Source organism: Netta rufina (assembly GCF_964035555.1).
Source record: "Netta rufina genome assembly, chromosome: 16".
Classification (NCBI taxonomy): domain Eukaryota; kingdom Metazoa; phylum Chordata; class Aves; order Anseriformes; family Anatidae; genus Netta; species Netta rufina.
This window is the reverse complement of record NC_140140.1, coordinates 11,734,886-11,762,319: the sequence shown is the minus strand read 5'-3', so window position 1 is coordinate 11,762,319 and position 27,434 is coordinate 11,734,886. Positions and strand designations below refer to the sequence as shown.

General features: G+C 36.9%; 1 protein-coding gene across 3 annotated transcripts in view; it reads right to left on the bottom strand.

Moving 5' to 3' along the window:
- The window catches only part of GNAS (GNAS complex locus), a 148,098-nt gene that overhangs the window by 36,361 nt on the left and 84,303 nt on the right, over nt 1–27,434 (bottom strand). For all 3 annotated transcript variants that reach the window (XM_084296716.1, XM_084296717.1, XM_084296718.1), the window contains 3 exons: nt 21,365–21,419; nt 21,161–21,280; nt 2,211–2,308 (listed from right to left, as the gene is read on the bottom strand). In XM_084296716.1, coding sequence (XP_084152842.1) covers nt 2,211–2,308; nt 21,161–21,280; nt 21,365–21,419 — 273 coding nt within the window. The remainder of the gene's footprint in view (nt 1–2,210; nt 2,309–21,160; nt 21,281–21,364; nt 21,420–27,434) is intronic.

Here is a 27,434-nt window from a genome sequence, read left to right as displayed (position 1 = left end):
AAAAAAAAAAAAAAAGGAATAAAAAAATTAAAAACAGCAATAAAAAAACACTGTTTAGAATTTTAAAGCAGTTCTCCAAACTAAGACTCCATTAATACTTAACAATTTATTCAACTTTTAATAGCAAGAAAGGATTTTTTTTTTTTTTTGAAGCTGAACTGGTCTTGAAAGACAAAAGACACTTTTCTGCTTACCATTTTAAGTAAGCTTTTCTTGTTTTAAACACGGATCTTCAAAAGTGAAAAATGTTTAGGACGCAGGACTCCTCTCTGAAAGAGCTGACATCTCCAACACTTCAGTGTGCTCAACTTTCTCTTTTAATTCCTGTTAGCTCTAATGAGAGCAGCTTGCACGTTAAAATTAAAAATCTTTACTTGAAAACCTCAGCAGCATTTTGTGTTCTGCCTCTGCTGCATTTTTTTAGAATGTGCTCACTAGGTTAATTTTGAAGTATCAATCATGTCAGATTTCCACGCAAACATTTTGCCATTTAAGAGCTCCTGACTTGCATATTCTGTTATTAAAAACAATACCAGGGCACGATCAAAAGTGCCAGAAAGGACAAGAACTGCCAGTACTAACAGTTAGAAAGGTTCTTCCATAAGGAAACTGCCATACACTTTACAACCAAACTGAACATATAAGAACCATGGTCTATTTTTAGGAGACAGCGATGGTATCTCAGAAAAAAATCAGTAATTTGTCGGCAATGTATAAGGTTTATTTTTGGTTCCGCAGCCCATGATGTAAAATTCAGTGTTCCACTAGATGGAGCAGGACGGTAAAACCATCAGAAAGGCCATTCCTCTTGCTGACCCATGAAAAAGTCAATGTCCAGCAATCAGGGAGGATAGCAATTTTAGCTTTCTTCTGTACAATCACAGCAGAACAAAATTTCATCCTCTTCCAAAAAAAGAGCAACACACAAAAGAAACCATAGTGCTCTGCAATACTTGTGCCTTCCAGTCACAGAAAATGACTACTAACAAGCACTAGACAGAAACACTAACAGATAACCAAACACCATCAGAAACAAAACTATTTTTAACAGTTTCTATCAGCTTTATGCTATAAAAGACAGAATTTAGCGGACAATTGCCAGAATTTTTTTTTTTGTTTTGTAGCAACTGAACTTGCAAAAAGATCCATGCCGAATGATCAAACATTAGTCACCTAATGCAAGACATCGCTGCACATCAAACACTAGAAACAATGGCAAAACTTCAAAGAGCCTTCGAGAGACCTGGAGCTGTGCAAGTCATAGTAAAATCATCTCCTTGGTCTCTTTTCAAACAGAGCTAATTGTTGATTTACCTTTAAGTCTATCTAAACAAACAACTACAAAAAGAACCTTACAAATTTTATTTCATCAAACGTTCTCTATGAGACTCAGCAGTAGGCAGACAAACCACAGTCCTCCATTATGCGAAATGAGAAGCTTGCACTTCCTTGACCATTAAAACTTATTTCAGCTTCTCCAGAAGAAACAGAGTCTAAACTAATAAAGAGCAGTCTTAACCATTAATATTCCAAATTTGAAGTCCTACAATTCTTGAGCCTACATAATGAAAGTACCAATTGTCACAATTACCACAAACATCTTGCAATAAAAAAAAATAAATCAGAACCATACCTTATTGCGATATGTGATAAATAACTGCAAACATGCAGCAGTCTCTCTCATGACAATACTAATTATCACAGCAGTATAAATAGCAGAGGGGAATGAATCATTCTCTGATATGTGCAGAAGGTACACAAGCAGAAATCTTGGTGACTGATCACAGGCTGCTGCCTGTGATTGTTGCTGCCCTCTCTTTGTTTTCAGACAAATAAACTGCACTAAACCCAAAAGCTGCAAACATGGGCACGTTTCACACCATCTAGTTTCCAACTTATTAAAACTTGCTCAGTATCTGAAGTTGACTGTCATTTAGAAAGGAACTGGTGTAAGAGGAAGAAGTGGGAAATTTGCTGTCAGCCTGTGCTAGGACCACCTGAAAGTATCGGTGAGGTTTCCAATACCAATATTATTGTCTAACTGAACGCACCTTTCCCCACCTCTGAATGGCTGATTAACAGCGACTCATTCCATAGTGTACCCTCTTCTTTTCCAAGGCATGGAAAACTAAGCATCAGGACTATCCAAACCACTGTTATTAACATCCAATACCACTGTCAGCATACAGCAGAATAGAAACGATACTTACTACTGTGCACAGTCAATCAGCTGATATTCATTAGACCTCTCATAGCAGGCTTTCACACCTTCGTCTTGCCAAAGCGTTTTTGTATGTTCATAAAATTCCTGAAAGAATAAAAAAAAAATACTATCAGCAAAAAAAGGATTCTATACTAAGAAGCAGCAAATAGGAATGTATCGTTAGCACGGTAAGAAATGGTAAAGGGCAACAATTTAACAAAAAACATTAAACATCTTTGTAGAAGCTGTGTATGAGTTCTGTTCTGTTGGCTTTCTTAGTGTCTTGACTTTGTAACACTTTAAAACACTTAAAGAATTGCTTCTTGATCATCTTGTCCCAGTCCAACTGTATTTGGAAGTTCTGGAAGAAGGGCTAACTTTTCATTAATGACAATTCTGTAGGCATTTTTAGTAATCAATACTATTTGGTAACACTCGTTAGCTCACTGATATGATGTTTATTTGTCTGTCAACATTTTTTTCTTCATTGAAACACTATTTCTCAGTAATTCTTCCATAAAGGCAGCAAATTATGAATAGGTTTTACGTAATTTTCCATCTTCCAAGTTAGTGGGGATTTCTGGGGACTATACAGACACCTTTATCTTAGTGCTTGTATCAACGGATTTGTTCTTCCGCAGTGTAACAGCATACTGAGCTTCAGAAAAAATAAACTGATGCAAAACCAGTGCATTACTTTTATCAATAACCATGGACTTTTCCTGGGTGTATCTCAGAGCTTTTCAAGTGTTTGGGACTAAATGCTTTAATTCTGATTTTTAATGGACTCTGTTCCCCTATTCCAACTCAGTTTTTCTGCACCCAGGAGAGCACACAACCTTTAAAGTAGTTGCTGTATACATTCTGCCACCCCCACCCTCGCCCCTTTTCTTTGTATTAGGGGTGTGTTATAGAAAAAGGATTTATTTTTTAAATAACCATTTTACTGCTTCAAGGTCCCTCCATTAACTCCAACTAGCTTTGGAATCATTCCCTCTCTTGGGATATCAGTGTCTTACATTCTTTTACTATCAGCGTGACACAAAGAAAGGAGTCCTCCTTTCCTACCAGGATATTGACTACCACCTGAACAAGTATCTCAACAGAAGATGCTTTGAAAGGCACCTTCAAAACAAGTAATGGCATCTTAAAAGTAAATTCAGTGCTGTGGACTTTGAAGCCAACCTCAGTTTTGGCAGGTAGAAGATGCATATGTGATTGTGTGATCACACAGTTGTGAATACCAATGATGGAAACAACCTATCAAATAATAAATTTGATCTTGTTTTCATTGCTATTGAATGCACGTGCACACACACAAAGAATAGTGAGTGCATACTATTCATCTAAAAAAGATCTTTATGGTAAATTTTTCTTCCTACTTCTTTTAAAAACAATACAAACTTCATACATGATATTAGATGTATCTTTATGGTTTGTTCCCTGCTTTTATGAGTTGTTCACGAACAATAAGAAAACCTGAATTTCTTTCATATGTAGGTAAGCTTTTACATGATTTTAACTATCAAGAGATTGTACAAATATTTATTGTTAAAGGAAGATAAATTGCAATATTAATTCCTGTCCTCAGTTCTCTTCCTCCCACTGCTGAAATGTTCATTGGACGCGTTCATTTTGAAGGTTTCCTATTTTTTGGCAGTTGGAGAGACTGGCAAGTACCTTCAATCTTCAACTGTATCACAGCATTGAGACAAAAATATCTTTCCTAAGTAAAAAATGAGCAGGAAGAGAAAGTCAGGAAGAGAGAGGATACTACCTGGAATCTCACCATATTTGAACCAAAACTATTTTGGGGTGGCTTCATTTATTTATTTTTAAAACTAACAGCAAAAAACTAATACAGAACCTCTCATGACTCGTTTAACTTATTACTACAAAGTTGGGAAATTGTCTTAATTGAAAAATTGAATTGGCAATTGTATTTTGTTGTTGTTGTTGTTGAAACAACAGCTGATTCAGATGGACATAAACCATCTAAATTTCCAACTTATCAAGATAACTTACACCAGACCTCAGACAGTTAATTGAACTATTTGGCAGACACATGGTTCTAAAATAGATATCTACTTCAAACTGTGGTCAGCATCTGCCAAGCCAATTATCTCCAAATATACCCCAAAACACTCTCTTCATCCTGCATTGCAGTCAGTAAACAAATAACTAGGCAAAGATAAGTTTATAAAAAAAATGTAATAAAGCATAATAATTCTTCATCAGCTACAAATGTATATGGAAAGTGAAAGGACACATTGTGTTAATGAAACAAGATCACGGCACAGTAAAACTCTCTTGGCAGTAGAAAGAAGACGAACTTAACCTTTTGCATCCCCTTTCCTTTCCATTATGGTTCTCCCTCCTCTTGGGCTTTTGTCCATCTCTTCTAACAACCTTTCTCATACCTGACTCTGGTCTCCTCAATGAGCCCATTTGAAATTCACCAATATACATGCAGAAGTGTAATTAATTGCCTGGAGTGTTCACATTTTACTACATATTACTTATTTAGTTGATAATTTCCTGGGTTGTTCAGTACAATAAGCTGATAGAGTATCCCATTGTTCTCCTTAGAGTCCTCTCATTAGAAAGTTTCTTCCCAAGCTTGGATGCCTCCTCATTCTGCAGTCATTTGCTGATAGGCTTCTCCTGTGCCTCTTCTCCACCATCGTTCTTGCATATTATTTAAAAATAGCCATAATCAGTTTGTCCTCCCACATTAAACCCAGACTTCCTCACTTTCCAGTAGCCACTCTTGAATTTTGCTATATCTACCCAGGCTGACATTAAGAAAAAGGCAAGAACACAACATGAAAATGTTCAGATCTTACATTGATTGGCTGAAGTATCTTACAATCACACAGTTTTTAATGACCTATCAATCTGTAGGAAGATGAACCTTCTAACCATCATGGAAATGAGGCACAAAGTCCTTCCTCACTCAACTACAATATTCCAGCACAAAACTGAAATAAAGCAATTATTTTAAGCAGCTTATCAACTCCGTCATACCTCGTGGAAAAAAAAACGTTTCGAGTAGTTTCTGCAATCAGACTCTTAAGTGGGATGAAAAGTAAATCCAGTTCCTGGCCCTAGCATAAACACATTGATAATAAAAAGCCCAAGATTTAGTTTGACAGAACTGTTACATACTGTTCAGCAGAGTCTTCCCTGTGTTTTAAGAACAGTTCTGAACTTCCCAGAAAGTATCTGGATAACAATAATCAATGTTTTTGCCTTGTTAGGTCAAATTAGCAATAAAATACTTAATAGTGCCTTTACGGCTGTCCCGCTGATCTGAGCTATAATCAGCAGTACTTATGCAATCCTTTCAATATGGTTGTTAACTGTCCATGTGGGCTGGAAAAAGAATTCAAGTCCACATTCTTTGAACTTTTTATTAGCATTTCAAAATCTGGATCTACAATAGTAATGAGTAATGGATTATTATACCAAGAAGTACTTATTTTTTTCTTTTTAACTACATGACTTGTGACGGCCAAATATGAAGATCCCTTGTTAAACAACCTTCTGTCTTTGGGCCACACCAAATCTATCTTCACACAATTAGGGACTGATGCCGACCCAACTTACACAACTGCAAACAGGGAATGTAGGTGTTCATCAGTGAAAAGTTTGAACCAAGCTTAGAAAGTTCAACTCGTGCTTTATTACAAGCTTAGTTATACTAGAATGAGTGATTTTGGAATTAAGACATATTAGCTAGTCACAAAAAAAAAAAAAAAAAAAAAAAAAAAGATTTCCCCCTGTCCTCCCACCCCCAAAAATACACCTACACTAACCACAATTCTGTAATAATATTTAAGAAAAAGAATAACATAAGAAACCCTCAGCATCCCCTTTGAGTCATGGTATGTAGCCTGGGGTAACTCTCCGGGAAGACAAGCAAAACCACAAGATTTGTTATGCATTTAGGTGGAAAAGGGGCTTCAGAGGCCACCAAAAAAATCAAGTCAGTAACAGTTTTTGTTTTGTTTTGTTTTGTTTTTGAGTTAAATAGGTCTAATTTGTATGAGTTCTCTAAAAATAATGAGTTAGGAAACAAATTAACCGAAAGTAGCAGGCAAATTTCCTGAAAAGAAATAGCCAGAAAACTAGTCCTTACATGTCTGCTTCTTGTTTCCATAACACTGATTCATTTGCTGGCACATCCTAATATAACAGACTCTACAGCAGCATCAACACAGGTTTCTCTTGCACTAATAATGGAACTCCTAATAAAACAGCTAAAATAAACAAATAATACTAAATAACATTTTGGTTTGAGATGATATTCCACTTTAAACAGGAATGAAACATTAGGTTCAAAACAATCCACAGTATTTGAAAAGTGTGGTCCTATTATCCATTCTTGCCTTATGTGTACTTAAAACCCCAAAAATATTCAAGTTATGTCATTTTCCATTTAAAAAAAAGCTGCAGTTACACAATACACACCCAAGATCCTGTTTAAACTATAGCTGAAGCTGTGTAAAGCAACAAAAGTCAACATAACTGATGACAGGCAGCATGGCATCACCAAGCAAAGTGAGAATTGAATTCTTTCCAAGACTTTACACTCTTCAAAGTGCTAACATTACCCGAAAGAGAAAAATCCTTGTGCAGAACACTTAGGGAAAATTATGCCAACGTTACACGCATATGGACGTAACACTCAGGGTTTGACTTTGAATGAGTACAAACTGCACAGGGGCGTAGTTTGAATTCTGGGCACAATCCCTACATGCTTCTGTGAAACTATAAAATCTTGGAGAAAATCCACCATCTGGATAAACCTTCTCTGGTCTGACTTAGATAACTCAAATATGAAGGACCTTGACTTGCTGATTGTAGGAAGCCTTGTCTCTCACCGTGCCATAACACTACAGAGCTTTAACAGACTCAGTCATGTGAAAAGAAATGTGTTTAAGTATTAATGTTTTGTTTAGCAGAAGACACCTTCTCCACCTTCTGAATGTTTCCCAATACAATGAATAAACAGGTAACAATTGAGTATTGCCTGTATTCACTTACAGGAATGCAATCAGGCCTCTGGAGGAAAAAGATAAATCAAAACAACAACCCATGAGCAGAAATCATCATGTAAAAGGGATGCTCGTAAAACAGTATTTCGGTCGCAGAAAGCTCTAACCACCATCCTGGATTAAAAAAGGGGTTATGCGGAGTCTAATTGAGTTAAAATCCTACTTGTATTAGAAAATTTCAACAAGTTGAGTAAGTGACAGCAGGTAACCAGAGGTTTTATTAAAAGTCAACCAGAGAAAGTGTTAAAGAACTTGGAGGTTGAGTGTTTTGGTTGTTAAAAAAATTAATCCTCAAGAGACAAGCTCCAGGCCTGGGAAAAAATAAGGAACCAAGATCGGCTTTTGAGAGACATTCTAAAAGGATAAAATATTAGTAGAAAATGAAAGAGAAAAACTGGACATACTGTCTACACGGTTTTGTTCCCTCCAAATATATAAATACTCAAGAGACTTTTAAAAAATGTTTATGAAGCAATGTTTTATAGGCATTAGGATGTTGGCAGGGAAAAAACATTGGCACAGTAACTGCAACTATGACACCATGTTCACAGGAGCCCTAGCATGGACGTGCAACAGTACCTTTTCTTTGTAAAACCATAATGTAGGGCGGATCTGTCAGCAGATAGCTTATTTACTAATTCCAGCAAAAGTTGGTGCCACTGAAAAAACAACACTACCTACTAAAAGGTGTGTACAGCCATTACACAATGTTGTGGTTAAAACTGGGATTCAATTCCTGGGCAAAGTTCAGCGTCCCATGGAGTTGTGCATTTCATAATAAGAGTTTTAAATAGGTCATCCACTTACAAGCCTAATGACTAAAGGTCAAACTAAATCAGATTCTAACTGTAAAATTGTGTGTTTTTACAAACATGCTCAGTACGGTGAGGGCACACGATCTCTGCTTTCGGGATGGACATGCAGCAGTGCTGCGTTCCCCTAATGACCTGTATTAGGGTACCATGGGGTCACGGGGTTGCACAGCAGCACGGGGCATTCCCAGACAAACTGCACAGGTTGATTTTCTCCTTCCAGGATAGATAAATACACAGCAAATTGATTTATTTTTCACTGCTCATATCCGAAATCAAGCGATTACTATTGACTGTAAGGCTACTCAGTGAAGGAAGCCAACGGTGTCTTGTCATTCTCCCCATGTTTGGGCAGGGATCCTACAACGTGTTAAATTTGTCAAATCAGACAGTTTAATAAGCCACTTACTTGAATAGGGAAACATCTGCATTCCTAATGGTGTGAACAAGTGTTAATTATTGCTTGCTATTTTAGGGAAAACATGCCGATGATATCACAAAGGAAACGCATACCTACAAATAGTTGAAGATATTCTCCAGTTACTGGCACATGTCCAGAGGCGAATACAAAACTCTTTGGGAGAGGCCAGAGTACTCAGCATTTCCCATAACTGAGTCAGAAATACTTTCAGCAAGGATTCAGCCTCATTATCGATAGTTTTTTGTGTTTAGAAAGAAGAACAAGGCTAAAATATTTTGGGCGTCTGCTTACGTTATCTCCACATTTCTAGTAGCACAAACGAAACCGGATGTTGCTGCAAGAAGGGATAATGGGAAGGGAATTTTATTTAAGAAATTCCTGTCAAGCTTGAACTTTCATTTTTTCCCTCTGTTACGTTTCAAGAGGCCCCAGTATTTGCGAAATGTACCGACACGTGATTCTATACCCATTATATCCCATAGCGCCTTTGGTTAAAAGGTTCCAGCAGTGTATCATCACACCATCTCCCTTTCATTTTTACTTTCACGAGATATTTCATCACCACAGAAGCTTAAGCTGTTGATACTGGAACACTACTCGGATTTAATTCTTTCATACAGCTCCTATTTAAAACCCATTGCTCTCGTTAGGGAGGAGGAACTCGCTCTTGGGGAGAGCACCAAGATGGAAGGTCGGCAGGCATGGGCTGCCCATTTGTCAAGACCGCGCTGGAATTTTAAACCAAGTAATCAATACTCCTCTGCTTCTTCAGAATATACTTACACGTGGACAGAAGGTAACTCATTAATGAATTAAACCTACTACTAGCATAAAAGGCTCAGGAAAAAGTCGTCTATACCATTTCAGCTCTCTCTTGGGGCAGCAGAGAGCTGTGACAGAGGCATTGCAACCAAGAGCTATTTTTACAGACCTCTGGCTAGGAAGGAAGGTTTAATAAAACTCTGAGAATTTCCTTTGAGCCTTAAATTAGGGTTTGGAAAATGTCTTTGATACTACGTCATTTCGTTGCTTTTTGTGTAATGAATATATAATAAACTTAAAACAAATAGTCAAATCAAATGGCTTTATTGCCTTATGCAACTGAGAACAACGCCACCATGAGTAATGTGTTGAACATGGGATCACGCTGCAAGTTTGCTGTCCCCTTTTGGGTTGGAAACACAAGACCAATTTTTGACAGAAATGTCCACCAACAGAAAAGTGTAGAAGTTGACTTAGGATAGGAAGGAACTCTCTCTTAAGACAAATCCCAAGGAACGATCGCTGATTACCATACAACCTTTCTGAAGAACCAGAATCTGTATTTATAGAAGTATTCATAGACTCCAAATGCTGTTTATGTGAGGAGATCAGGCTTGCATACATTTACAAGAGATTAATCAAAACTTCTGTTTACTTTCTAGGATTTATTTATTTATTTTAAAAGAGTAAAAGCTATCCAATTTTCCTGAGAGCTTAAGAAGTCTTGATTTTTATTGGAACATTGAAGAAATGTCCTAGGATAATAAAATATCTTAAAGTTACGTAGCTGATATGCAAGGAAGGTTACAAGTAAAACACAAAATGAAATGTGCTTTTGTAAAAGTCCAGGTCAGGAATATTTCTATGCTTTCACTAGTATCAAAGACAACAGCCATTCAATACATGCACGAAAAAGTGCACATGCTTTACTACACTGAATAATGTTTTGTGTAAGTACCTAAATTACACCCTGAACTTAGTATTTATTTTTCTAGAGGAGCGCCGTTAGAATTACTGAAATCATTTGAGCAGCCCTGACTTTCCAAGAATTCTACCTACTTTGTAGGATAGTCCGGCTGTGTGCTTAAAAAGGATTATTTGTAAACAGAAACTATTTTAAATTTCATTTATATCCTTCACCACATATTTCAAATAAATTATGATTTTTTTTTCTTTTGAATCCAAGCGAAACACCTGAAGGAAGACAACGATAAACACCACAATAAGATCACAAGAAAGAAAAGGCCAAAGCTACTCTCAGTTAGAGATGCTTTCATTGGTTCTACCAAGCAGAAAAGAGAAAATCTGGAAAGCTGGAACGTGTAACCTCCACAAAGGCAAGCTGAAAACTGTGATGACCTGGTGGTTTTCTGAAAAACAGGACTCTACTGGAAGCGATGTGTACCTTTATAAAGCATGACACTGCTGGCAGCAACAGATGTGTGCAGGATCAGAACAAAGTCATGCATGCAGGGCTGCCTCCACAGTGCACACACCTCCATGGCCAGACAAGCTCTCACCAACGTCCACTTGAGCTTCACGGGGTGAAAGGCCTGTGCTTGTGGATCTGTCTCGAGATCTGGGGCCTGACGTTGTGATTCTTTAAATTCCATCCTAACTTCATAAGCTAAGGGCACACACCCTGCAGCTCTGCTCCATATAAAAGTCTCCCTGCTGGGAAATCACTGATGACTGTATGTAAAAAGGTAACTGAACAACTTTTCCATCCTACTATATATTGCATTTGGTACTGGAATGATAAAAACAACTTCTAAGTTTAGCACTGAGGGACGTGTAAAAACAGCAACAAATATGCGACAGAATCAAAACGTAAGATGGATTACAATACTTTTCCACTTTTCTCATTACCTACTTTCATGCTTGTCTGAGCTTATCCTTGACTTATCTGACACAGTGTAAATTAAATTAAAATCCCAAATTCACGGCTTTTAGAAGCATGTTTACCACATTTCCTAGTCTTTGAACACAACAGAAATTTGATGCCCAAAGGTGTTTTTTGTTGTATGCCCAAAAGGCATATCCAGGGGTGATTTGCACATTTACTACGTTGCTGTCTTAACAGACTATCACAGAAAACCTTGCCAAGCCACTGCCATGCCAACCAGGCTCACAGGTGAAACTTTATTTCATCTATGTGTACACCAGTATTTTGCGATAGTCTCTTACTGTGATTAAAACCAGAAAATGCTTAAGAATTTCTATATTAAATTTATGCCTATTTCCTGTTTAATTCAGCTGACAGCTCTTCTCTTTCAACATAAATTGAATTAATCTGTTCTTGTACTTTAAGACTGCTCTGAGGAAAACAAAGGAGACGTATCAAGAGAAATTAAGTCATGATTTCTTCAAATGAATTTCTAAATGTGAACTTATGAACCTACAAACATGGTATGGTGGGAATTTACTTGATAAAAATACAAACACAGAAGAAAGCATTAGCATTTACTTTGAATGCTAATCAAATAAATTAATAATAAAGCAAAAGAGAGTTTGTTTTTTAATTTTTGTACGATAAAATGGCTACACTACAGAAACAATCTGCAGATAATATCACCTGAAAATCCTGGAATGTATATTCTCCAATTTAAGGAAATACTTTATCAGATTTCAACTGAACTACATCAACACGCCAGCTGAAACACTACAGAATTCAAAGGACACGTTTCTTTAGTTTTCTAGCCAATAATACCTTCATCTCATGAACAAAACTGAAGCGTACCCATTTTCACTGCAGTTAGAAATTGCTATTAAAGGCAAGGAAATTTGGATTATCAAAAGGTGGGAAAAGTCATTTCTGCAGATGCTGCCACATTTAACAACAAAAGCAGGTATAGCAGAAAGAACTGCAGCAAAGAAACCAAGAGATTAATCACTACATAGAAACCAAGGCTTATTATTAAAACTGCTTAGCTCTTCTATTTAATCTTTTCTGTTCATAGAAGTCAGAAGGGAGACTTTTATTTTTTAAATACATAGGTATTCATAATTTAAGTTATATTTAAAGTCCAAGTGCTGTAATATTACTGTTCTTCAGAATGACCGCCCTAAATTTGTATGTATTCCTAATCAGTGTTTTGACTTTTTGGAAACTTTAGCAGTCGAAAAAAAGGTAACACAAATATATATACATACATTTATTTAAATAGCTTTAAATTTAGGTGTAAAAAGAAAGATCTTCGCATTAATGGCAGTGTTTCTAATCATACCATTTACTAAAGAATTGTTAATTATTTTTTTTAATCAAATTCTCCTTGATAGTGAAAAAAGCTCCCCATAAATTATGGATGCTTGTACAAAAATACCGAAGCTTTATTGATTCATAGACCAAAAGAAACAGGAGCAGTAAAATCTGTTAGTGGAAGTGGTTTGTGCTGAATTCACCTAGGGGCTGCTACCAGACAGGCATCCCTGAGCTCTCCTCTCCACCACACGCCCTAAGCAGCTCAGTTAAAGCAGCCATGTGAGAGCACTGGGGAAAACTCCTTCACATCCGACCAGTCACCATTCCAAGCAACAGCCACTATGCAACTGCTGTCAAAGAGATGGCTACAAGGAATTTGTTTGTGAACCTAAAAACTAAGTTCTGTAACAACATTTGCCTTTTTTATTTTTATTTTTTTTTAAAGATAACGTCTAGTCATCAAATAACTCAGATATTACTCTAAACTTATAGTCAATATATTTTCATTTCAATTACTCGTGAAGAAAAGCTTCGTGTCAACATAACAGTTCTTCATATGAGGCAATGGGCTAACTGTTCACAGCTAGTTCTCACAACTACAACCTGCTGTACTGCATACTGAAGTTGAAGAAATGCTTATATTTAAGAATTACTGAGTGTCTACTTCCAATAAACAGGTTGTTCCAATACACAGCAATGTCAGAATTTGCTAGATGTTGCTGTTCTTCTGTAAGAAAGAACATTCATATCAAGCATCCATGTGGACAAAATCAGAGATTTCAGGAGATCCATTTGCAAATAATTCCTACTTACACATGCTTTAAATGTGAGAAACAGAAATGAATTCAAGTAGCTGTCAAAAAAAAAAACAAAAAACAAACAAAAAACAAAAACAAAACCTCAATAGAACTCCTTAATTAATTTGTGTAAGAATTTATTTCTGCTGTTAGGGGATAGGAAAACCAGCTTTAAGTCTTGTTCAGCTCTGATCAGGTAAACTCAACTGGATTACCTAGAAGTCCATTTAGAGGGAGCTGTTCTGTGTAGATAAGATAATGGAGATTTAAAAAAAGAATATGTAAAGATTACTTCTGAGGAACTAATAACATAGCACTCTGCTGACACAGTCTGTAACACTCCCTATTCCTTTTTATAACCAAGGTTAACATTCTTCAGTTATGCTTTGCATATCTGTATTTTCTACCAGTTCGGTGTTTCAAGATTCTTAAATACATATCTGAGGTCCATCTTGTATCACTATTTTACAAAAGACAAGACATACAGGGAATAAAAAAAAAAAAAAAGCATACAGGACAGTGAGGTGACTCGCTTAAAATAATAAAGAAAGTCTGGACAAGAATGAGTAAGAGTCCCAAATTTTCTGATAGCTATCCAAATTCCATACAATATTATGCAGACACCCAAGAAAACAGGCTCTGTCTCCTCACTCTCCTAGCTTCCCAGGGGGTACTCCCACCAGAGAAAATGTTTTGCCTTCTTCCACACCCCAAAATCTGCGGCATTTACCATGGCCTCCTGGGAACATCCCCCATTAAGGTGAATGTTTGGCATTACGTTATAAAGCCTGTGATGCTGTCAAACCAGAAAAGCTCACTTCTCCTTCCATGATGTATTTAGACAGGAAATAATAATATATCTACCATTAAAGAGATCAGGGTGATTATCTACAGGGACAGATAATTTTGTACTGTTGCCTACATGACTAAGGAACGCTTTTGGCAGCAAATAGATCCCAGTGCACATCTTACTGAGACTGCATTATCTTGTATTTTTCTTAAAGATTTTGGTGTTAAAACCCTCTTAAGTATCCCACCTTTGTCTCTGCCCCTGCTGCATGTTAACGTACTACACAATTTGTACCAAGCGGTCGACGGGCCATGGTGTAAAGCAGCCCTCCAAACAGATTCCCGTTAAAAATAACCTCCCTGAAATAGAGGAGAGAAGGAGTAGGGGTTACTGGGGTTATTTTTAACCTGAACCAGTTCAATGGTCTGATTTACTCTGGGGACACGATGGAGGTTTTTTTGGCACAACTGCGAGTGGCACATGATGGTGTGGCGGGAGAGGGAAAGGGATGGCTGTGGGCAGCCGGGATGTTAGGCTGGCTTTGAGGCCGAAGCCAGCGTGTGGTAACACTGGGCCTCAAAGACACCACTCAGAAACCATAATAAAACTATTCAGCAGCACTGGCAGTGGGAGATCCAAAATAACTACAATGGAGCAGTGTAATAAAAAATAAACAGGGACCAAAAAACCTGCAGACAATTTCACCAACAGCCTAAAAACTACCCCATCTCTTCTGAAGATACATTTTCCAGGATACACCGGAGTGGTTCCGCAGTTATTTCAGATTCCAATAGCAAACATTGTGATTTTTGCTGAATGTCATCTTTCTGAAGCGATCACAGTATTTTCAGGAGACATATCTCCCACAGCTGAGTCCAGATCAATTAAAAATAGGCAGCTGTAAACACTGCTCTGCTATTTTGAATATTTTATTAAGGGACTACGACCCAAAATAAATAGGTTTTATTTGGCAGCTTGATTCAAATGGGTTGAGCATGGAAAGAAAAATGGGCATAGAACGAGAGCATTTCCTTTCCTCTCCTAAAAGTAAGAGCAAAAAGAAAGGGATGAGTAAAAAGGCCACTATTGCAGTTGGTACTAGGGATGGAGAAAATATCCTAACCACTGTCTGGTATGCAGAACGGGAATAAAAATACCACCTCCATAAGCCAGCTCACCCAACATCACCCTATACTTGAAACAGATATACAGCTAGTATCAAAAATATTTCTGAGGTTCATTTTTGACATTGAAAATATACAAATATAGTTGTATTTTACCTGAAGTGAGCTAAATGTATCGAGGTACAACAGCGATAGGAAAGCCATTTGGAAGCCTCAACTATGAGCATCATTTGTTTTTATTTTCTGTTGCAACTAATGGAACAGCTGTAAAAACAGCCTGAAATTTGGATTTGCTTGGTCTTTGTTCTTAAACACCGTATAATTGAAATACTTGTAAAGCAAGTATTATTCTGGTCTCACAGAAAATTAAAGACCAAAATTAAATCCTACAAAATTTACGATAACTTAAAAAGCAATTCTAGCACAAACTCAGGCAAGATTTCAAATTTATTGCTCAAGCAAACCAAGATTTCTGCTTGTTTCATTATAGAGTCTCAATGATGAGCAAAGTTCATTCCATAAGTCCTAAACCATCTGTGATTTTGTTCTTTAAAGTATTTTTTACCATGGTATTATATTAAAATACAAGCCCAGTAGCAGTAATTACATGTGGGCCTTCAGATTTGTTCCATACATTCTCACAGCCTCACTTCTAAGGGTGTAGTACACAAAGTTTTTGTTTTGTTTTTTCCTTTAACTTCCTTTTTCCTTGCTTAAGCTAATTGTGCTGGCCAGTGACAATTTAGCCACATGATAAAAACTCACCTTGAATGAAGACAATGATGTTGGTCCTCCTTGAAAAGATAATCTTTCATTAAAAAAAAACTGGCACTGCAGCATTTTAGCCAAAAAGAGCTTTCAGTACTTCTCCACAGAAAGCACAAGCCCTCTGTTTTCAGTGCTCATTCAAACTAGCAGGGCTAGACTTTCTTGGCAAGGCTCAGCCATTTAACGTCCTGTCATTTTAGCAAGGATGTGTTTCCCAATGATGCAAATATTATACTACATGCAATATTTATCAGTGCTATTCATCTTAACAAAAGATTAAATGGACTTGATTAGACTTCTGTTGTTTCCCTTCTGCTCTGCCTTAAGAAAAGTCTATGCAATAAGCCTAGTAACAAGAAGGATAGATTTATAGATTTTACCCTCCCCCCAAATCATTTTGCTGAAATAAATCAGAACAGTACGTTACCCGTGGATACATTACGTTCTCAATCTATTTTTGAAGTCCACAATGAGCTAAGGTAGAAAATACTTCACATAAAGACATGAGTTTAGTATTCAGTTGTGTTGCCTAGAATACTACTAATTAGCGCTCTCCGGGCATTTGAAACACACTTATGTTCCTAGCCTTAGAAATACTGTAACCTTTAGATGATTTGTAGGGCACAGTTCAGAAACAGTTTTCACCAGGTATCTATGATTGCAAAATCTTAGACTTATACAATCCAGAGAAGATTACAGTGCCTTCAAGGCTTCGAGGTAGGAACGTATGTAGGACAATAACACAGGTTGTTTAGAGGAACTTTTAACAGGATGGAAGTCCCATGACATTTCTAATCGGCTGGCATCTATAACACTTTTATTGCTTTGAATTTATATATCCTAAAAGGATTTTATATGCTTATTGTTCAAATCTAGAATTTGCAGACATGGACCGAAGGCATCTTGTTTTTCATGAGATTTCTCTACGGCTATTGCATAGAAGCCTTGCGATTTCTTACACTAGAGTTTTGCTAGTTTTATTTGAGTAAAAATGGCTCTCTGACTTTCATTGGATCAGTCATAGTTTTGAGGAATATTTTTTTTTGTGCTATTCACATTTTAGAAACTGTTAAAAACAGGGCAGGACAGGACAAATCAGACTATCAGCTGCAATAGTTCTTGGACCATCAGCTTCTAGGCTTTTGCCAGTAGTATATACAGCACGGCGAAACAGCACAGAAGGTATACAAAAGGAACTATACATTTGATTTATTAAATATTGCAGTAGTTTAAATCACCAGCACGATTATGTGGACAGAATTCCTTTCAGTAAGTACTACTCTTTTCCTTTCCCCATATGCTACTATTTGTATTCAAGAAATCTAATTGCTTAATACCAAGTGGGATGAATTAATGTCTCCAACATACTAATTTTTCAGCTTTAAAGGGAATGTTTAGCCTACCATTGCACTGCACCAACATTATTTTTAACTTGAGTTGTTTTTTTAATTCAATGCTGTATGCTCTACACAAATGACACACATTTCCTATAAGTCAGAAACTGCAAAGCAAACAGATGGAGACACAGATGAAAAGAATTAGAATATCAGACTCCAAAAGTTGCTCTTTAAATCCTAGAGTCAGACCTCTATACTATTACCACACTGTAAGGTTCCTACATTTCTTTTATACTTCTTTCTGCTTTTCACATCACATAATCTTGCTACTGGGAAACTTCAATTCTAGCCCCACCTGTACAACAGGTGATTATAAACAGATTTACATGTCTACTTTAAAATTCTTCATTTAATACCGCCCCATGTGTGAGAAGGATGAAGCCTCATGTTCTAAAAACTGTCTTTAGTTGGAGAAAAATTGCAGAATACTAGTGCTAAACATTGATTCTGATTCAGTGCACTGCTTGCTGGAGAGCTTGCTAAATTAATGTTTAAGAAAAACATGAATGGGTATTTAAAGGGAATCAGAAAGGCCTTCTGTCTTAAAAGAATATTGCAGTAGGTACTCATAGCCCTCAAAACAACACCTCCTTTGCACATGAGTGTTCTTTCTCCCCATCTTCATATTCCTCCTACAGCAGAGACGATGAGTGTCAAATATTGTACTGAGGAAAGTATGGCTTTGTAACAGCTGAAACGTGATTCCCCATGAAGAAAACGGAAGAGAGAGAAACTAAGTTCTACAACTCAAAACATACAGCATAATACACTACTCTGCTAAACACTGCTAAAAAATCCCCCTCCCATCCGCATTAGCACTCTATATAGCAAAGGTTTTAGCTGCCAGTTTATAAAATTGTCTCACCGGAGCACTGGAAGAGAGAGAAGATAATCAAGACTTCCTTAGATATAATGAGGCTATTTCCACTTACAGAAAACTATATTTTCTTCAAAGTACTTTTAATTAATCTATAGCAATTATTCTACAGAGGTACCCAAGGATCATATATTTCTGATACTATTCACTGAGAGTTGGCATCGAGGGACATTCTAAATCTTAACTTGATTTAAAATACATAATTAAAACGCAGGTTCACTTTTTCATGTACCACAGGACAAATCCAGGAATCAGAAACACAGAGGAGCTTATATAATCATCAAGGACAGAGGGAGCCAATGGTACTCCTTCAAAAATCGATCACTAGCATTTAGAACCCCAACCCTACGAACATTTACAGATGAAATACTTGAGTATCGATGAAACTATCCATTAGTCAAAGTTAAGCATATGCGTGAACCTCTGTAGGCTCAGGGCTTAAAAATTTAACACAATACTTTGCTCGGGAAAAGAAAAAACTAGTTTTATTGGAGCACAGTTATTCTTCAAGTTGCACGTCTTTCACAGTTATTCTTTCAAGTTGCATTTCCAAAGACTCCTCTCTGGTCTTGAAATTATTTACAGACCTGGTAAGTACACCTCTATTACTTTAGACACCAACAACACAGCACATAAAACCACCAGGTATTATCTAGTCACAGAAGCTGATCACTTACGTGATCCTCAGTCCATTTTCTGGTCTCTCCTATCCAAGGATCTCAGAACGCGTTGCAAACGTAAAAGAACAGACAAGTGCAATAGTATGGGGGGTTGATCGTTGCTGTCCCTACTACTAATTAGTGTAAAATAGCCCGTTTCTATAACAAGATACATCTATAAGCAAGACCCTTGGCATACATTTTCATACTTTCATAGCAAATACCACCTACAAAAAGGACTTCACCTTGATTAGGAAGGGCTCACTACCCTGTGTTTTACCAGACACGAGTATGGAATATTCTGTTTTAGATTAAAAACAGCTGTCAGAGTAAAAACAGAGCTTCCCTAGCTGAGTCTAACAAAAATTCTAAATCTCTCAAAATGCACATTTTTTAAAAGCAGATTTTTCTTTCAGAAAAACATGTATAATAGATTTTCTTTTAATGTAAAAAGCTTCAACCAACACTAACTTGAAGATATATTCAAGAAGACGGCATTTCACACTGGAACTGAACACGAAATCATATCAAAACTCTTCATTTGTCTTCAGTGCATGTTTAGTATGAATTACCTTAGCACAGACATGCAACATGCCTGGCTTATTTGCTTACTGCTACACAACTACCTCTTTCAGAGGAAAATTAAAAACAACAAAACAAAACACCGTATTCCAACTCAATGGAAGAAAAAGCGTTTTCTGAGACAGTGGAGAGAAAGAGAAAAATCAAGTACTTTGGTACATGGTAGGTCACAGGAACTTGTTAGAGCATTGTTACAGATCACAACCTGAACTATCACAAAACAATGGGCAGTACGAGAGTTGCAGGCACCCAGCCAATTCAAGAGGACATGGGGTGGAGTAAGGAGCTGCTGTCTTTTCTCTTGAATATTCTCCTAAAACTATCTTCAAAGTATGAGATTTTGTCCCCCTCCAGAAAAAATCATAAATGAAGGAAATAAATATTATATGAAATAATCAATGAAGAGAATATAAATATACCACTGAGAACTGTCAAAATTAGTGTCAAGTTAAAATCTCAAAATGCATCGATTTAAGTTTCTTTAACCTAAAATGATTAATTTTGCATTCTCTGTGCTTCAGAAGAACCACACTTTCCACTCTCCATAACCTTTCTGCACCTGCTCAACTTTGAAAATTAACAGATTTGAAGATGATAATAACAGTATTGCCAACTAAGTGGCGATATAACATATGACTTTTGCATCGTACACAAATACATTTTTTTTCTTTCTAATAATGGCTGACAGAAACTGTTAAGTTCCCAGAAGCAGCAACAGTTGCAAAAGGTAACTCACTGTTTTCACAGACTAGCTTGTTCAATAATGTTTATAAATCAGAGTTACGAAAACCTTGTTGTGCTGCAAAGTATCCCACATTTGACTACTATTTGCACTTCCACTTTTCTTCAAAGCAGGCAGGACTGACCACTGCTAGAAACAACATTCTGGTGTAAATTGATCATGATTCTGAAACATCATAATTCCTCCCTTCAGTCTCTCGAACATTACATAGAAAGTGAACAGAAGCTTTCAAACACTCCTGTAATTGCTGCAAGTATAAAGTACTTCATGGCAATTAATAAAAAATATCTTCTCAGTGTTTAAGAGTTCAGTGGTTGCAAAGTGTATTTTCATGGGTTTCTGCTACTTGTCTGGTTGAGATACAGCAGAAATTAATCATGGTGAGCAGACAAGTTATACTACCAAACAAATCATTATACTTTCTGCATTTACTCTGGGGTTGCAGGGATTTTGAATCATTAACTAGGACTGGGGAGGGCTGGGGCAAGGACATAGTATGTGGAACCTTTGCAGAAAGTCTGGCTGATACAGCTGTCAGAGAGCATGTCTGAATCAGCAAGAAATCTGTACTATTCTTCCAAAAGAGAGAAGTACAATATCACTAAATGCCAGCTAATTATCAACCAACTGCTGGGCATAACTTCCCTCCTTTTGGGCAGGGCAATTCCCAAGAATATCCAAACATTACTGCCCACAGTGCCCTTCTTTACTGTAACTGATAACTGCAATAGGGCATAAGAAAGGAGAAAGGATCTCTGCGTTCATAAAGGATGAGCCTGAATATTTTAGCCATGTTGCTATACACTTTATTTGATTAGCACTGACCAAAGACAGCTACTGTAGTAATTCCCAAAGACCAGATCTTTTTTTTTTTTTTTTTTTTTGTAAATATTTACTACAGTGCAGTGAAAAATAATCATTTGTAAAAAAGCATGACTGCAGCCAATTAGAATTATTTACTTACCGGTGGGAAATCAAAGTCTATCTGGTTAGCTAAATTTAAGATGTAGTCGATTCGAAACTGGTTCTCTGGATTGGCTAGTTCAACTGGAGGTGCCAAATTGCCCATTGCTGTCACTATTGTCTGCAGAGAAAAAAAAAGTAAAATTATTGCAGAGTATGTCTACAGAGCTAATCTTGAATAGTTAGTAATAGCTTGAAAGATTACCTCTATAGCTTCTTTAATATTGTTCTTAATATCCTGAATTTTCATTTTCTTCTCCCTGTAATAATAATAAAAAAAAACATACTAAATTTATAGGCCATACAAACAGAATATCTGTCTGAAATAGAACATGAAAAGTGTTCTATCAAAGCTATATTGTTAATACTGAATAAACCACTCTCAGTACTGTACACTTTTGTAAATATACTTGATTAAATATCTCATACCTTTTCTGCTTAAACAGCAAACATCTATTTGTCTCAAAAAGTCAATATTCAATTATGCTTAAATAAAAACTTACTGCAGTCTTTGACTGGAACTGAGATATTCTACAAAATCAAATTCTGATTTATTTTAATGAAAAATAATAGAAATACCTGAAAGTTATTTAGCAAACATAAATTGGAAACAAGGAAACAAATAGAAAAAAAAAAGAGTAAGTTATTAAAAGTAAAAACAAATGAAAGCAGACCAAAGCGCTGTGAGTTAAAAAAAAAAAATAAAGCATAAAAATGATGTCGTATCAGAAAAAGCTAGAGCAGAGAACTCGACACAGACATTCAAACAATTTGGACGTAAAATCTGAAATCAATAGTGAAGGGCTAATTCAAATATGTAAAATTAACTACAAGCACTAAAGTAGGCTAGAAAACCATTCTGAATGCTGTATGTGCACAGTATCATACAAGATTAACTGCAGCCAAATTAAAACGTGTAATGGGCTCAAGCAAACTATTGCCTCCAGTCTATCTGTAAGGTATTTTATTGCATGGCATTTGCAATTCTGACAATAGTTATTTTCAATGCTCAATAGTGCAATCAAATGAAATGCCTGATCAAACATTTAGTATAACCAAGAATTAGCTTTCTAAAGGTATAACTAGCACTGAGTCTGTAAACTGTAACTTAGTTGTAAAGCACCATGACAAAACTTTTACATTATTAATTTCTTGCTATACACAATATAAAATCACTGCTTTGAGGTAAACCAAGTTAGCCAAGTAATTACCAAAAAAACCCACCCTAAATTGTCTAAGTGACCTTTTAATCTTCATAAAACTGTTTTACAAAACATTTTAATTACCTGAATATTTATACCAACTGTTTCTAATATTTTTCACTTTGAGAACTAACATTTTCCAGAACAGTATCCCAAAGACCTGAAGCTACCAACACTATGCTTTCTTTTTTATTCTTTACAAGGTAGTGCTCACACTTTCAATTTACAGACTACAGCTTGAAAATTCGCAATTTCATTAGTTAACTAACTCCTCATATTGTACATGCTTTACATTATGTTTCCTCTCCATAAATATTCACAAGCACCAAAACGAAACTGAAAGCACATTCACCAATGAAGAATGCAGAAGAACAGCAGAAAAAAAAAGTACTGCCTAAACAACAAGGCAGACACGGATATCCAAGAGAGTGGAAATTTTGGTTATCAAATGAAAGATTAATATAACTTTTGTAAAAGACGGGGTCAATGAAAACAACACCGTGCCAGCTGCATGCCACTCTGCCTTTCAGACGCGGGCTTGCAGGATCATACTACACATTCTACCGCTGCGAAAGCACGATTGCAATGCGAGTCCTGTCTTACAGACAGAAAGCAAACAGCAGCATCAAATCATCTTTCTGGATGACTTAGCTGTACTAGAGAACATGTATGAATCAGCAGCCAAGCCCTACCGAACAGAAATACGATTATCTTTAAATATCGGCTCCTCGTCACTGACCACAACGTGTATTCTCAAAGCTTTGGGGCAGGGCAAGGAAGGTCAGCGAAGGTTGATGCAGAAAGACAACAAAATCATCAATAGTTGGATGTAAATTCTTGGTTTCACTGGAATTCTTGGTCTACCCTACAGACCACCTTATTCCTCCTACTCTCTATCTGAAGACTACCAGTTTTTTGCTTTGGGGATTTGGCACTGCCGATGGGAACAAGGCAAAGAGCCAGGAGAGGACAGAAGCAGTGAACAAATGAAAATAAATAAGACAGGAAAAAAGAGGAGAAACTGAGGCTTTTTCACCCTCTTCCTTCCCATCTTCAGTCCTTTCTCCTACTTACAAAACTCTTCATTTCACAAACCCAGGCTTACAGTGGGTATAGCTTTTGAGTAGTGCACATATGGTTGCAAAAAGCTGCTGTTTTTAAAAATGATGTTCCTTTAATTAAAAAAACAAAACCCAAACCAAAACAAAAGCATAAATAACACTATGAAAGCAGGAAATGTTTATCATTGACACTGTAAGCAATTTGGCTTGATTTTGCCTTCAGTTTTCAGCTGAACATGATGAACACATGCAGAGATTCTGTCCCACTGAGATCAAAAGGACAACTGATATGTCCAAAGTGAAGGAAGATACTAGCATTTTTAAAGGATTAAGGAAAAAACTAATATTCCGATATTTTGCTTTGTTTTGGAACATCAGGAAGGAACACACGTATAGAAAGTCGTCTCATTTCTGTGTCAACTGTAGTTAGATTTTTTTCCCCTAGAATTCTCTTGGATAACTTCCTCAAAGCTTTAGCTAAGTGCAAATTCCCATTCTTCCACGTAATACAAAAAATGCAGTATTTTTATTAAAAGTTTTTGTCAGACTTTTATATTTACACCTCTTCACAGAGCCTCGCGCTCACAGCAGCACCGTAAAGTGATGATGAATACAGAGAGTGGTACAGCTCCAGCAATTAACAAGCTGCTTGCCAGCCATCACCATCTTTACACCAAGAATACTCATAGTTCCTATTTCTGGTTTTGTTGCCATGGCCCTATAGCATGCCCAGTAAACGAGGAATCTTATTACACAGCAAGGGATGTATCATGTCGTTTTGTGTTTTGTAATGTTTACTAAGCATACATTTTCCATGACAATGGGATACCTTATTCTGCTGAAACCCAGCACGTCCATCAATCGTTCATCTAACAGCCTACCTACACCTGTGACTTTTCTTAATAATAATAATAAAAAAAAAAAGGCTGTATGTGAAGAAGATATTAGCCAGGGAGTAATGAAGCTAAGCTAATAAAAGCCAACCACCACCTCTGCTGTCCTTTCACACTAAGGTAGCACCTTAAAATTTCCAGAAGGAATTGAACTGGATTTTCCCCAACCACGAAAACCCAACATTCATCTTAGAAACGGATTCTTGCTTTTTCCTTTCTTATTCCCGGGTGCTGGCACACAATGGCGAAAACTAGGAGAGAAAAAAGCTGCTCTCCCCAGTGTGCTTCTCTGGAACAGCCTGAATAGATGTGAAATGCCACCGCGCTATCACGCCTAATGAGCTCCCGATGGCTCTGCAGGCCTGGTCTGTATCTGTAGATGCCACGGGTTAATAAGGTCAGATTTTTAATCTTGTTTAAAACTTTTGCTTAGGTTGTGTCGGGGAGGCCAAACAAAGCATTAAACTCTATTAGTTGAGGATTATAAGAAAAATCTCAAATCCTGCTGTTTTCAATATTTAAATGGGCCAAAGGAAAGCTGCACATAGCTTTCAGGAAAACTAATAAAGTCTATTTTAGGAACTATAAAAAAAGATGACATTTTAATACAAGTAACATGAAATTAGAATGACATAAAAGGTCAAGAAAATCAAATATTCCTTGAAAACAAACCTAATAAGTGTATAGTGAAGAACAATTCCACCTGTGGCTGAGCTTTACCATTTAAATGACAGCATTTTTAGTCAGACCATCAGATCTCATGCAATGAAAACATTACCAAACAGGTTATCAGAAAGCAAACTAAATTAGTTTTAATGTTCCTGTCTGATTTACCTTCAGATAATAACAACTGCCCTTATTTAGAACTTAGAAAAAATATTTAAAGATTTTAAAAGTACTTGCCAGGAAACCAAGAATTCACCTCATGGGTAGAAAAGGAAACAAAATAACAATAAGGTGAAATGAATGGTTGAAGCAAAAACATGCCTTTTTTTTTTTCTTAAAGACAAAATTAATCACAGATCTTGTGACCCCATTATGTCATTTATCTAAATTCCTGAAAGAGAAGAACTTTGGATGTCTTCATTGCTACTGACAGGTTAAGAAGCTGTACACACACCTTGCTGCAAACTTCTACTGCACAGAGTTCTGACAAGATGGAAAACAAAAATATAAAGAACTACCTAATTTAAATCAGAATGTAGTAGATTTATTTTTTTTTTCCACCAGCAAAAGAAATAGTTATGAACAAAAATGAGGGGATATATTTCTTCAAACCCCACAAACTTACAGTAAGGTAGCTGGAAAAAAAAATCCAAAGCCTGTAGGACAACAAAAGTTATTTTTTTCCTTTAGAAGGAAAAAACAGAAAAAAACATCATTATCATTTTAAGACACACCAATTACCTACGTTAATGAGAAAATCATCACCTTCCTCCAAAATCCAGGGATTATATAGGAAACTCCACAGTTTAAACACCTGAATATTTTGTGAAGCATGCATTAGGCATAAATAAAGATAAAGACCACTGTGAAGAGGCGAATTTAATGCTGCAGGATACATCATTTGAGTGAAAGCAAAAAGACTTTGATCAGATAATATGCAACAAAAAACGACTTTTAATGAGGGTAAATTATGATTGCCAATTAATCACACCATGAACAAGGCCTAAAAAAGGAACCTACCCTGCGACATGAGTACTTGAGGCTTTACAATGTGAATACAAAATATTTGAACACTCTTTGCATACTGACGATATAAACACTAAACAGTCATTTTTGAAAAATGTCATTTCTTTCTCAGTTTGTCTTTTAAAACATTGTTTTGTATGTGCAGCCTAAGCATAACAAGTAACACCAAGCAATGGTTTGCAGTTTGTGTGCCTTCCTCCTGCACGAAGCAGCCTGCCTGCAGTCCCGCAGAGCATCCAGCAGCACGGACAGAGCGCACGGGGTGACACGAGGACTCCTGCTTAAAACGACTGGCTTTTTACTGTGTAACAATCCACGTGCTTTAAAAATAGATCTTTATCCACATCTTTGACACAGCTCATGGATTTCATAAACATGACAAAATAATCGTTTACTACACCTTCAAGAGGTCAGTAAAAACGCCTATAGCTCTACCTGGCCAGCTACCTCAGAGAAGCAGAGCAGCGCAGCCGAGATCTGCCAGCACAAGGCCACAAGCAAAGAAATTCAATTAAGACTTTGCTACCAATCCACACTACAAAAATTCTGCGGTTACTTCACAGTTCAACAGTAAGACAAACTTGGTGTAGCAGCCTGGGTTATTTCTAGCAGAACAACATGACAATTACCTCCAAATATAACAGCTAGAACAGCAAACCGGGCAGAGGCCAAGCTGGGGGCACTTGAAAACAGGGGGAGAGGGGGAAAATCAGGTGCCTAGGGTATCCAAGGTGAAGCTGAAATAATTCATCTTAGACCTATGGCAAAACACCAGTTTACAGACAGAACTACCAAAATGCAAGAACAAAACCCACTGAGTATCTTCTGCAAATCAAATGCATCATGTATATGAGAGCACAGAGACAGTAACTCTCAGTAACTCTCTGGTTCTTGCAGCTCAAGATTGGAAAGGACGAGCACACAATGGACCGTGGGGTAGGATGCTACCAGCAGCAGCAGGATGCTACTACTCACCTCCGGCACTGTGGAGATGCTTGGTTGGACTGCTCCGAAATCCTGGCTAACAACAGAGCGCACCACCGGGCTACCAAAGGTGCTTTACAAGCAAACAAGCCAAGAAGACATTAGGATAGCCTGTTTGCTTTCACTGTAAACAGTATCTTTAGGACAAAGGAAAATGCAACAGGTTGAATAATTTGATCAAGATATATTTTGATCTAAAGACACAGTTAGAATTATGTTGCACAGATCTAATTGTGACTTTCACACACACACAATGCAACATACACAACAGACAATGCATACTGGGCTTCCACAAGTTCTCCTTTAAGTGTTGGGAACAGCACTACAAACCACTTTGCCTCTGCTTGTTTTGGTACAATACAATATTTACTTTCATGAGGCACATGCACATCTTAATATGTGGCCGTTAATAGACGAACATGAGAAATACAAGAGCAAACAGA